General features: G+C 55.1%; 1 protein-coding gene across 3 annotated transcripts in view; it reads right to left on the bottom strand.

Moving 5' to 3' along the window:
• The window catches only part of FGD3 (FYVE, RhoGEF and PH domain containing 3), a 56532-nt gene that overhangs the window by 9354 nt on the left and 33664 nt on the right, over positions 1-13514 (bottom strand). For all 3 annotated transcript variants that reach the window (XM_032477414.1, XM_032477412.1, XM_032477413.1), the window contains exons 6-14: positions 12478-12634; positions 10634-10772; positions 9995-10053; positions 8481-8627; positions 8056-8148; positions 6800-6879; positions 5742-5772; positions 4694-4801; positions 3550-3612 (exon numbers count right to left, since the gene is read on the bottom strand). In XM_032477414.1, the coding sequence (XP_032333305.1) occupies positions 3550-3612; positions 4694-4801; positions 5742-5772; positions 6800-6879; positions 8056-8148; positions 8481-8627; positions 9995-10053; positions 10634-10772; positions 12478-12634 (877 nt within the window). The remainder of the gene's footprint in view (positions 1-3549; positions 3613-4693; positions 4802-5741; positions 5773-6799; positions 6880-8055; positions 8149-8480; positions 8628-9994; positions 10054-10633; positions 10773-12477; positions 12635-13514) is intronic.

The following is a 13514-nucleotide window of genomic DNA, read 5'->3' as shown; positions in this document are numbered from 1 at the left end:
CCCAGAGCCCTGCACGGGTGGGCTCGGGGTGGAAGGGCCACGCCAGGTCTGTGCGCACTGAGTGAAGGGGGGTGGGAGCGGGGCCTCGCTCCGCACTGTAGAGGGGTCCATGTGTCACCATGGTGGGCCTGGGGCCCTGCGAGGCCTTTGAACTCTGACATTTCTGTGCTTCTGTGAAGAGAGAGGAAACTTGCAAAACAGGGAAGTCTTTGGATTCTGCAAGACCCCCTTGCAAAACTTCCTGGTTTGGGTTTAGCTTTTCTTAGGAAAGAGGGCCCTATGGGAAGTGTGCAGCTGAGGACAACAGGAAATCAAACCAGCACACCAGGGCTGGGTTTACTTTTCCTCTCCGAAAGCTTACATCTGGCATCTTGTAGCAAAGATCACTCTTTCTGGTGTCAGCATTAAGCCCCACTTCGGGGTACTTTCCACGAATGTCCGCTAAGCACGTGTCGGACTTGCCCTCTGTGGCCGGGGCTCGACACACACTGAGCTACCCCGGGTCCACCAAAATCTGTGCTCACTGGACACACAAATGACAAAAACCATGGCTGGGCCATGTGTGCCAGGGCCAGAGCTGCGAGTCGGTGGCTGTGTTTGTCTGTTGCAAGACCTGGGCCTGGCTTAGGGTGGGTAAAAGGACCGGGACAAGGAGGCCTGAGCTTGAATTGTGATCCCAAACATCTGGCGAGTCAAAGACGCCACAGAGCCCTCGGAAGGCTGATTCCCCAGCTGGGAGAAGGGGAGGTGGCCTGCACATCCACTGGCCGGGCGTCACCATCGCTGCCCGGGCGTCACCATCACTGCCCAGCAGGTCTGCTGACTGCAGTCTGGCCTGGGCAGACCCCTGGACTGGGCTTAGGCCCGGAGCCTAAGGGGCTCTCAGTTACCTTCTCACCTGTCAAAGGAGTTGGGTGACCGAGCAGAGGGGCACCCGAGCGGCCAGCAGGCATCCGACACAGCTTCTCCAGCTCCTCCCCACACAAGGGAAGGTGGGGGGTACACGGGGAAGAGTTGCCCAAGGCCTCAAGTCTGGTCCCACCCAGCAGGTTAAAACATTAGAAATGTGACCTTCAGGTCCCTTCCAGCTGGAACAGTCCCTGATAGGGCACTGACTGCTCTGCTCCTGTCTCCCTGCCTTGGCAGTGGGTCCTCCCCAGCCCTGTCTCCCTGACCATGCGCCACAGCCACTTCCACTTTCCCTGCACCCAGGGGTTGAGACCCGCCTGTGGAGTCACCCTGGGGAGAGTGGCACCCAGCAAGGAATGGGGGTTGCTCATGGCCCTTGATGCCTCCAGGCCCATCCCAGAAAGAGAGCCAGACAGCAGATGGCCCTGCATGGGGTACAGCTTGGCTCCCCTGCAGAGACAGGCGAGGCAGTGCTTCGTGCAGAAGGCCATCGTAGAGGTTGTCAGAGAGCCCTGGCCAAGGGACCGTGGGGCTGACTGGGGAGCTGCAGAGGCCCCACTTGTCATTGTGTGCAGGAAGCTTGAGTGTGCAAGCCGCTTTCCGTGACACTCCTAGACATTCCAGAAAGGAGCCCAATTGTACATTGCCAGCCTCACACGCAGGATTGGGCAACTCAGAAAGCTGCTGATGGGCTGCTTCGTGTGGGAAATATTTGTCAGCGACCCCAAGGGAATCTGTGAGGGCCTCACAGATGAGGTCTTGGGGCAGAGTAGCCCTAATTGAGGCAATCTGCACAGAGGGGACAGTAGGTGCAAAGGCCCTGGGGGCATGGCCAAGTGAGGGGAGGTCAGGGCATGCAGAGGGAGGGTGGGCTGGAAGGAAGATAAGGCCAGACAGAGCCTTGATGCAGGAAGCCCCTCGGGGAGTTTGTGGAGCTGTGACAAGACGGGCTCTTCCCTGCTGCCCAAACCGCTTTCAGATTTCCTGACTCTTAGTTCAAACCAATTAGCACAGGCCACCTTCTGCTCCCGCAGCACCACTGCGTGGTAGCAGGAACACTCGGATAAGGGGCTTCCCACCTCTCACTTGTTCCTTGCACCCCATCACGCCCTAGAAACACTCCATCCTTCCCCAAGAGCTTCTCAAGCTTGTCCCAGCACTCGGCAGTCCAAGACACGTGGGGTCAGGGGTCGTGTGGTGACCTGGTAAAATTCTGGCTCTTGTAACAGAGCATCTGAGCGCGTCTGTGCTGGGACCTCAGCTGGGGCTCAATGCTGTCCACCAGCATGGATGGTGTGGGAGGAGGGGACCAATGCTTTCTTACTGAAAATCTAAGTCAGGACAAGAACACTTGCTCCCCATGACCAGCAAGACAGCCACCCCTTCCTCTGCTGCTGCCCCAGGAATGCCAAGTCCCACCACAAGGTTTGGAGTCAGAGGCCAGGTTCCTTCACCAAGCAAGCCCATTTCTTCTTCTAAGATGGGCTGTCCTTACCAACCACCAGCCCAGAATGGCTGTGATAACCAGCAGGGTGGCCCCTGTAGGTGGAAAAGGGAGCTTTAAGAATTGATGTTAAATTCAGGTAGACTTTGCTGTCCAGCTGGGGAGTGCCGGCTCTGATGTGGGATGTGAGAGAGAGAAATGGGGGGGACGGAGGGAGGGAGAGGTGGGCACAGTGGAGAGAATATGGGAGCAGCATCTACCCATGGGAGAAGTTTCCTTTCAGGAGCAAACCCCCTGTCTAGGGGTCTGTGAGCCTGGAAAGCTGAGGGCTAGGGTGAAGCAAGGGTGCCCGGAGAATCCCCTCTCAGAATGCAGGGGACAGCGGCTCCCTGGCAGTCCAGGGTTAGAACTGTCTTCAGACTTCACAGCGATAAGGCCCAGGGGTTAGTGAAGATGTTGTACCGGATACGCACTGCTTGCGAGGCGCACACATTTGCCCTCCTATTAATCTCCCCAACAACGGACAGAGCAGGAGGGACTCAGGCATGGTCCAAAGGCCTGGCCCTGGCAGGGTGGGGACGTGGACACAGTCTGTCTGACTCTGGGCCATGCCTTCCCCGCCCACACCGCCCCTAGGCAGAGGGAAGGTGAGCAGGCTTAGGGTAAAGGGTCTTGGGTGCCACCCCATCCCTGGGCCCATCCACCTGGGCTTGTAGCAAGACCCTCCCTCCAGCCTTCTGGGCCCGACAGACTGGTCAGATGCCACCTCTGAGAAGCCTTCCTTGGTAGCAGGGCCCTCCTGGCAGGGCCACCTGACCCCCCAATCCAAGGGGCTAATCTTTCCTCTTTGAGCCTCCTGAGGGCCAGGCACCGCTCTGATTCGTGGTTCATCCAGGCATATTCTACCCGTGGGAAAGCGCACAAGCCTTCAGAAGAACTCAGATGTGTGGCCTCCACCCACCCAAGGAAATGGACATTTGGGTTCCAGGTGTCATGCTCCATGTCGCATGGAGAGCAAGGAAGCTGACCCCCAAACCCTCACCCTCCGGGTCACCCTGGTCAGACCTCACCCTCCGGGTCACCCTGTTCTGACCTCACCCTCCGGGTCACCCTGGTCAGACCTCACCCTCCGGATCACCCTGGTCTGACCTCACCTTCCACCTCCCACCCCTGCCAACAACTGGGGGGTCACTCACCCCTGCAGTCCCCCCTCCACTGTTGGGTACCGCTGTGGGCGCTTCGGAGTTGGTGCTCACCATCTGGAAGGAACGGAGACAGCTGGCATGAGCAGAGGTTCCATGGCCACATGCTGGCATCGCATGCAGTGTTGGGAACACCCCCATTCCTTCTGTCTGAGCAGAGTCAGGAGAAAGGCTAGTGTTTGCTGTGGCTGTGGGAACCTGCTCCTGCCCGGCCTGGCTGGGAACTGCAGGTGTCTCAGGAGAGTTAACATTTCCCAGCTGGGGGTAGGGAGGTGGGCAGGCGTGAAGCTCCATGAGGCCCACCGGACCTGGCCGGCTACATCACACCACAGCGAGGTGGCCCTGGAATCTAGCTCCTTCCTCAGGCATCCTGCGGAGAGCTCTATGCCCTGCCTTCTACGGTCCGGGTCTGCTCTGCACTGACTTTAACGGCAGGGATGGGAAGAAGGGTGTTCTGTTTTCAGCTCAGCCCTGTTCAAGGTAGGGGACAGTACTTTCTCTGCCTGGGGGTGACACAAAGTTTTCTCCCAAGACAGGCCAGAAAATAAACAAAATGGAGATTTGATGCAAACATTTCATGGTTAACGAAGTGACCTGTGGGCCACAGACTGGTGAGGCCACAAGAAAGGCCAACCAGGCCTGGCGTCTAGGACTCAGGGCTGCTGGGCCAGGCCAGGCTGGGCATCCTGCAGCTCCAAGGATGTCCCTGATGGGGGGCATGGAGTGAGTGACCCTCACTCTGAAGTCACGTTTGGTTGTGCCCAGGCAGAAGAGATGGCCAAGTCCCAGGGTGATCCCCAAGGGATGGCTGCAGCCCTGACTTTCCCCACCTGGCCCTGGGTGGGGACCCTGCTACCTGACTCCCCCAGGCCTGGGATAGCTCTGCGTGGGGACGAGCAAGCTACCCCCACTGACAAGATCACAGGTGTACAAGCCAGGACAATGCGTCATGCAGCAGCTTTATCCAGGCCTGTCTGCCCTCCCTCCCGAGTGCTGACTGCCTGGCTGTGAGGTACAGGGGTCCCCACATGGGTGCTCAGTAAAGGTGGGCACCAGGAGAGCATGGGGACCAGCTTCCCTCCCAGACACCAGCCCTTGTGCAAGGGGTCTGGGCTGCCCCAGGGGCACTGGCACTCACAGACGAGTCTGGAGTGAGGGAGGAGTCCTCATCCTGCCCGAAGGAGCCACTGAAGGTCTTAAAAGTCTGGCTGTTCTGTTTGTGCTTCTCAATCGTGGCCTCAATGACCTGAAACAAAAACCACAAAGAACAAAGGCCCTCAGAGAGCATTCCAGGAGGGTGAGAACAGGGTCCTGTGGTCACCGAGTTTTCCCCTGACCAACAGCATCACATGTCGACAAAAGCTGCATTCTGAGATGAGGAAATGAGGCTCAGGGACGTGAACACCGACCAGGTCTCCACACTCCAGCCCCCATGCGTCCCAGTGCCACCCCACACGCAGTGCTCCAAGCCAAAGGCAGCCGCTCTCTGGGGACATTCTATACAGATTCAAAGCCATGCTTCCATTTCTTGCATCAGCATTCACATCTAATCTGTTTGAATTTCCTTTTTCTCATCTCATGCAGATTTCTGTTTAAAGACTTTTGGGAGACACAAACCACTGAGGGTTAGCATTTTGCCTGGTGGTGGTCTGCCAACCCTGTTCATTGCCTTGGCTCCTGCTCTGCTTTGGCCCTCCTGACCTTCACCCACTCAGGCTTGTCTCTGTCCCATGTCCCTACCATGGCTAGTTCTGAGCGGAGGCTGCTCTGGCCGCCCCAGGACGCTGCCTGGTCCATCTCTGGAAGCACAGGCTCCTGGAAGTCAGACTGCTCATCCCGCATGAACCACCGCTCCTGCCAGCCATGGGGAGGAGGGTGACATGGACCCCTTTTAAGCTGCCAGACATTGGCGATCTTCCCCCAAGGTAAGGGCGCCTCCCTGCATGCCCACCTCCAGGCCTTTCTGTTTATTTATCTACTGAGGAGCCCCAAATAAGAGAATCGATTGAGCGGTTCATAGTGCTTGAAGGTGCTTATAAACTCGGTCACATCACCCCTTCAATGTGGATAGATGGGTGGGCAATACAGGGGGACACAGGGCCATCCCATCCCTTGTTCCAACACGAAATGGCCACACTGCTCAAGAATTTGGTCATTTGGTTACTTTAAAACTTTAGGAGCTTCACCTGAATCCATTCTTTCTTCTCCTCTTCGGTCCTGTAAAAGCAAAAACAGTATTTTATTAATTTAGTCTTGGGTACTGACTATAAACTGCCAGACTCCTCTCTGCCCTGCAGCACATGCCTGAGCTGCTCACCACCTGGAGGTGCCACTCAAGGCTTGGAAGACTGGCCCCAAAGGCTTTGGAACACTGCGGCCAGGGTCACCAGATACAGCCAGGTGAGGTCAGGTGTGGCCACGAGGAGTTAGGTGTGGCCCCATGGCTTCAAGTGGGGTCAAGTGTGGCCCGATGAAGTGAGGCGTGGCCAGGAGCGGTCAAGTTTGGTGTGCAGAGCCCTCTGCAGTGGGTGTAAACCAACACCTCCCTGGGCCACAGTGGGTCATTGCAAAGACCTCACGTCGTTGGTGGAAGTGAGAGGTGGGATCTCCCACGCACTGCCACCAGTCAGAGTGAGAGCCTGGCACCACCTTACAGGGTACTGTGACAACAGCCACCAAAATTTAAAGCAGACATGCTGCCCTTTGGCCAGCAATTCTACTCAGGAATCTATTGGATGGACATAACGACACACAGGAACAAAGCCTGGTTTGTGGACACTGCTTCCTGCACCATTTGTAACAGCAAGACCCTGCGCAGCCTAGGAGTCCGTCAATGGGAACCAGTCAATGATCATAATGGAAAATTACACTGCTTTAGAAAACGGTGCTCATAAATGGGATGATTTCTGGTAACTTAAGTGAAATAAGCAAGATGCAGAACAGGCTATACAGAAAATGGTCATCTGTGATTTCACAAAGAGAGACATATATATGAGCACAGAAATCCTGGAGGGATACTGCCAAGATGGTTAAGACTATCTGCTGGGGTGGGGAACAGGAGGTGCGCAGAGGCTTAATTTTCATTGGCTTAGGACTGCTACATTTTAAACTACGTATAAATGAGTTAAAATGAATAAATAAAAACACATGGAAAGATTATGCAGTTAAGAAAAGGAAGTCATCTGCTAAAATTTCAGGAAAAACACACTCACAGAGTAACAGACACCAGGACAGCCGAGCCTACCGAGTTTGTAGCTCCAGGGACCTCTTCTTCCCAGTTATGAGGAATGTGTGCGCTGCATTTGGCTTGACGGTGTCCTGCACCTAAAGGCACATGATCAAGGACAAAACAAAAACAGTGGATCACTTTGCAGGCCCTGAACTGTGGAGTCACGTTCTCAGGCTTGGAAGTCTTTGCCTGAGAAGGGAACAGAGGTGACTGAGTGGGTCAGCAGGGAAGGTGCTCATCTTAAGGTCAAGGTTGCTGTGGGCAACTGTGTGAGTCAGTCCACTGGGAAGGAGGGACCACCGATCTGCCCAGGCAGGGCCAGGACCACTCATCCACTTTTCTTGGAACTGTGCAGCCAAATCTGCCTGGAGGTCAGCCGCTAATGCCTTTCCCCACAAATGTACCCACAGGCGCTCAAGACTCCTGACAGAGGGATGGGGACCTTTGGAGAAGAGCCAGGAGGATCTCCACCACTCTGCAGGGGTTTCTGAGGCCCCAGGGCAGGTACCTTGGATCTGCAGGCCTCAGCAACAGGGAGCCATTCCTCATTCTCTCGACACCCTACTCCCACAGCCCTTGGCTGGATGTGGCTCACAGGCTGACCAGTGTCAGAAGGGATTTCTTTTTTTTTTTTTTTTGGTTATCACTAATGCAAATCTTCACTTTTTAGAATGATTAAATACTTTATTTAGCCAGAATTTTTGGAGCGCCATTAATTCAAATTCCTCCCCCACGGGAAAGAGGGATTGATACTGGCTCCAGCAGCCCCACAGCATGAGACACTGATGGGCTCAGAGAACAGAGACAGCGAGGACAGCGGGTTGTCTGGACCTTGCACACAGGTGCCTGCGGAGCCTCATCTGGGCTCTAAATGGGTGCAGGAGAGGAGAGAGCATGGGACCGAGGACCAGGGCTCCAGCAGGAGGGGCACCCTGCCTGCATTTCCCCCAAGCTTCCCTGAGGGTCTATAAGTGGGGCCCTGAGTACTGACTTCACAGGGGACAGGAGTTGGCCCAGGTCCTGGCACTGTCCTTTGCCCTGCGAACATGAGGCCAGCAGTGCCCTGGTGGGTAGGCCAAGCAGAGGGACAGGGGATCCTGTCCACTCAGCCCAGGATGCAAGGCCCTAAGAGATGTCCCGCCAACACCTGGGTCACAGACAGAACCAAGGCTTAGAGAAGGCCAGGTGACCAGGTGCACAGCAGTGAGCGCTTTGCCACCTGCTCTGTGCTCCCCCTAGGGCAGCAGATTGGGTGGGAAGGGCTCACCCACCTGGAGGCCGGAAATGTCCATCTTCTCCCGGACACTGAACTTCTGGCCCATGAGCCGCAGTTTGGGCACACAGTAAAGGATCATGCTGTTGAACTGAGATAGGGACGGTCAGGCACGGGGTGAGGGGTAGTTGACGCCACAGAGGAGCATCCCAGGGAGGACATAAGGCGTGGCTCTGGCTGGAGTGGACAGAGCTGGGTGGGGCTGGGCTGAGTGTGGGAGGGACTAGGGTTGGACTAGGGGCGTGGCTTAGCAGCTGGGCACGGCTCTGCAGCCGGTTGGGCTGTGGCTGGGTGAGGGTGGGGCTCTGTGGCTGGGCGGGGCCAGACTCTGCACCTGGGCGGGGCGGGGCGAGGCAGGAGTGGGCGGCTGGGCGTGGCGAGGCAGGGGTGGGCAGGGCTGGGTGTGGGAGGATGGGCGCTCACCAGGAAGAGGTGACGGTCCTGGGCTGTGCCATTCTTGGCCGACAGCTTCAGGATCTGGCCCTCCTTGATCAGCTCGTTGGCAGGGTTGACGATGTCCTCCTCCCCACCCAGTCTCTCGTACACCTCCAAGAGCTTGTGCATTTTCTCCTGCGAGACACATGGGGCTCGGGCAGCTGCACACCCACAGGGACTGGAGACCTGCCGGGGATGCTGGGGACCCAGAGATGAAGACCCTGACCCATAGGTGTGGTCCAGAACCAAGATGAGACCACGAGCCTGCTAACAATGAAGTGGCAGGGAAAACACGGGGTGACACCCAAGTTGGGCATTGAATAACAGAGGTTCACCTTGCAGATAGAAATAAATAATAACCACAGCTAACACCATGGCTAAGTACATGGCCCTGTTGTGCACACGAGTGTTAACTCCTTTAATTCTAGCACCGATCCTGTAATGCCGGTGCCGCTTTTATCCTCAATTTACAGACAAAGAAACTGAGGCACAGAGAAATCAAATGAGTTGCTGGAGATGTTCCCTCCAGAGAACTGGGACTGGCCCTCTCAGCCTCCACCCTGTACGCCAGCTCCTTCCATGGGAGGCAGTAAGGGGCATCGGGTCAGAGGAAACACGCTGGGCGGCTATAACTTTTGCCCTGGACATTCCTCCCCTTTGTGGCAGCTGGCTTCCTGCTCTACCCTCGGATGGTCCAGGGCCATCATGAGATCAGACCTCTCCTAGCCTCAGGTCACCCTCTCTGCCTCGAAACTGGTTGGATGGTGAACCAGCACCCCTAGGGGGCGAGGGGAGAGGGTAGGCAGCTCATGGCTCTAGCTCTGAGCCAAGAGGCCACTGGCCCTGACCTGTCACTGCCATGACCAGGGGCCTGAGACAAGAGCAAAGAGTGAATGTAGCTGAAGGTAGAGCTGAGCCTGCAGGAACCTCAACCCGGCAACAGGCAGCCAGGATCCACCATGCCAAAGCAGCCACTGCCCTTAGACCTGGCCAATCTTAGCCTGCACACCCAGAAGCAAGCTAATTTGGCCCTTCTGCCTCTGGTATGCACACAAGTGGCAGATGTGGGCATGGGAGCCAGTGTGGAGAGTGAGGAGGCGCGGGGAAGGCAGAGCCGAAGGGCCTTGCGTGTCCTGGGGGGGCTGGGCGTGCACCTGGTGTGTACTTGGGGGCTGGGTGTGCAGCTGGTATGACGAAGAGCTTGTGTGTACCTGGGAGGCAGTGGCGGGCCAGGAGTGTTGTGAACAGAGACTGACAAAATAAGAGACCTTATTACATATATACATTATATATTATATATATAAATAAGAGTGCTAAATGACTTACCAGCAATCAGTCACCAAGCCAGTAAGGAGCAGGCCTGCCTAGCTCTCAGGGGATCCTCTGTCCTCCCTGGGGGTCAGGTGGGTGAGTGTGCAGGCCGACGGTGCCTGGACCACCCTGTGCTCTCCCTGCCCCAAACTGCTGGTCCTTCAGGTGGCTTCCAGGAGCCCCACACTCACCATTTTCCGAATGGCAGCGTTGGAGTGGTTGGCAGCTGTGGAGATGAGCTCCAAGGACCCTGCAAGAGGAAGACAGGGTCAAGCCGCAGGGCGCCTGGTGGCTCTGCACAGGTCCTGGCCCCACGAGGCTGAGTGCCAGGCTCTGCCCTGCTCCTGCTGCTTCCCACGGGTGTGCTGGGCTGTTCACGAGGTCTGGCCTGGGACGTGGGGTGGCAGTGCCACCCTGCAGACACATCCGATTTGCTGGGAGTCTGCCAGGCTGGCATTCCACTCCTCTGCACAGACCCTGCCCCATGCTGCCGGCCAGCTGCTGCCCACGAACCAGGAGCAGCTGTGCCAGCCCCATGAGGTCCTTCCCGAGGCCTAAACTCTGCCAACACATAGCAGCCCCCTCCACAGCACCCCCACCCACCCATCACCACCTCAGTGGGGACAGGGGTGGTTTCCCCTGACACTCAGAGTCAGTCACTTCCTGTGCCTTGTTTTAGGGGGCACTTGGAAGTCTCTCCCTCTCTGTCTCCCCATCTCTGTCTCTCTCTTTCTGTCTGCCTGTCTCTCTCTCTCTGAATGAGGGTTTTCAGCAAGGGCCCCAGCCCCCACTGCCCAGGAGCCCCTCAGCCTGTGGCCGACCCCGCTCACTCTCTGCATCCTTCCAGTCTGGGGCGTCCTCCGGGAGCCTCTTCAGGTAGTCCTTGAGCAGCAGCTCGTAGCGGGGCACCCTCTGCACGGGCTCCAGCATGTGGTGCTGCAGAGTCAGGTTTCCGCACATCTCCTGCTTCTGCGGGGGAGACAGGTGGCGTAGGGCACCCATGGACACCCGCTTGGATCCCAGACCCACCTCTGCTTCCAGCCTCTGCAGCCCCCAGGAGGCTGCCTGGAGTATTGCACCTGGCTGACCAGACTGCATCTCAACGGCAGAGGAAACTGAGGCTTGGAGAGGTGGAACGATTGGAGCTGGCCCCCAGGAAGGCTGGCTCTAGATCCAGTGCTGGCCCTTTTATACACATCCTCATTGGAGATTGTTCTGTGGTGACAGCTGGGGGGACCCAGACATAAATGAAGGTGTGAGGGTGCAGGGGCTCAGGCAAAAGGGGAGAAGGAAACATTCAGCCTTAGAGCTATACTCTCTGGGGAGGGACAGGGATGCTGAGAGATGCAGGGGGTTGATCTAGGATTTACAGGAATAAATCATGGGTGACCTGATTATAGCAGGATCTGGGGAAACACGGAAAGTTATCAAAGAGCTACCCCAAATCTGGCCCTGGCCTCCGAACCCTCAGCACAGAGGGGCTCAGTGCCCATTAACCCTCCAGGGTCAGTGAGGAATACATGTGCACGATGCATGTGTGCATTGTGAACACACGTGTATGTATTACATGCGTGCATGTGGCACACGAGTGCCTATGCACATGTGTGTGCATGTGTATGCACTGCGTAAGTGTGTGTGTTTAGCAATCGGGGTCACTTGTCCCAACACCCTATTGGATTTGTACGTTACCCACAATCCGTCTAGAAGCTATTCTGAGATAGCGTTTTTAATTTTTAAAATGAAGCCATACATCAGAAGAAAACCTCATTGATATAACTGTAGAGTGGGAAATGCATTTTTTTAATTATTTTTTTAACAGAGGTACTGGGGACTGAACCCCGGACCTCATGCACGCTAAGCACTCCCTCTACCCCCTGGGAAATGCATTTATAAGCATTACTTAAAAGATTTTTTTTAAAGAATTACTTTATTTAAAAATTGGTGAATGTGGGGTGGGAAGGGACAGACTGGGATTTCAAAATGTAGAATAGATAAACAAGATTATACTGTGTAGCACAGGGAAATATATACAAGATCTTGTGGTAGCTCACAGCGAAAAAAAAGTGACAATGAATATACGTATGTTCATGTATAACTGAAACATTGTGCTCTACACTGGAATTTGACCCAACACTGTAAAATGACTATTACTCAACAAAAAAATGTAAAAAAAAAAATTGGTGAATGTGGCTAATTAAAAACCAAAAATTTTGCATGGGAAACAACATCATAGATAAAGTTAAAAAATAAAACATCAGTGGGGAAAAATAATTTGCAATACAGATGACGGTTAACAGCTGACGTTCCTAACATATAAAAACCTCATGAATCAATGAGAAAAGATCAACGCGCAGCAGACAACAACAGGCAGAGATGTGAACAGGCTGCAGAAAAAGAGAAAGAAAAGACTGGTGCAACAGCCACTGGGGACCCTGTGGAGGGGGACCAGCACTTGGACCCAGATTCCATCAGATAATAGCTGGTGACGACACAAATCGCACAGTCTCCTGGAGCCGTGATTTCCTCATCCATGAAATGAGAATGACGATTTGTCTCTGGGAGTTATTTTAAGGATCAAAGCATCAGTAGAGCATCTGGATGCATCCCACAATTTCTCCATGTTGAAACACAAGCCCAGCCCTGTGCCCGCAAAGCCGAGGTGGGGCCGCCCTACCTGGATGCCTTGGACAATGTCTTTAAACAGCGGTGAGCGCTGGGTCCAGGTGCTCACCAGCTCCATGGCCCGGTCGAAGTTCTTCACGTACTCGCCATACATCTTGAGGAATGGGGCCAACTTCTGCAGAATGTCTCCAAGGCGGGGGTTCGTGTCCCTTCATGGGGGAGTGAGGTCATCAGACAAACAACTCCAGTGAAGGGCCTGGGTGGGACGGGACTTCACCAGAGGGCCACGGGGCAATGGCCTGACTCCCGGCTCTGTGATGGTGGGCAAACCGGTCCCCCTCTCTGAGCCTTACTTTCCTCCCCTGTTTCACGGGGGATGGAAAATAGTGTGTTACCTAGACGTAAATGAGAGGCTCGTGTAAAGCATTTCAACAGTGCAGTCACAGGACCATTGCTGAAAACCAGGAGATGTTAGCAGCAATGGAACCACTCTAATGATGGGCCACTGTTCTCAAAGAGAATGGAGAAAACCGCATTATGCTCCTTTTATGTGAGCAAAGATTAGGAACAATGGGACGATCCAACATTGGCAACGTTATGAGGAAGCAGTACTGGGTAATCATGGATAGTTTGGATATAAATTGGGATTTGGAAATAAGTCCCAAGAAGCATAAAATATATTGCCGATCTTTGACCTTAGAACTGTGAGGGATTTATCCTAAAGAAAAAAAGCACGTGCACAAAGTCATCTTCTGCAGCATCACTAGGAACATGCACTTGGGGATTTAGCTCACAGGCCCCCTAGCAGGCCACGCACTGTCAGTCTCTCCAGGGCCTTGAGGAGAAAGCCCATTTCTAGCAGGTGTGGACTGCGTGGGTCCGAAGGCCAGTCCAGGCCTGACTTTAACCCAGCGGCCTTGGGGACACAGTGTAACCTGCCCTGCAAGGAGGAGCGTGTCCTTCTAAAGATTTGCAAATGGACCTGGACTCTGGCTGAGCCTTGCAGGTGCAGGGACGCCCCGCAGTCAAGCCCCTGGCCTCTGTGCTCTCCCTGGCCTGGCTGCAGCTTGGCGAACGGGCTCTTGGGGA

Source organism: Camelus ferus, chromosome 4 (genome assembly GCF_009834535.1).
Source record: "Camelus ferus isolate YT-003-E chromosome 4, BCGSAC_Cfer_1.0, whole genome shotgun sequence".
NCBI lineage: Eukaryota > Metazoa > Chordata > Mammalia > Artiodactyla > Camelidae > Camelus > Camelus ferus.
The sequence above is the reverse complement of the archived record's forward strand: the minus strand, read 5'-3'. Positions and strand labels throughout refer to the sequence as shown.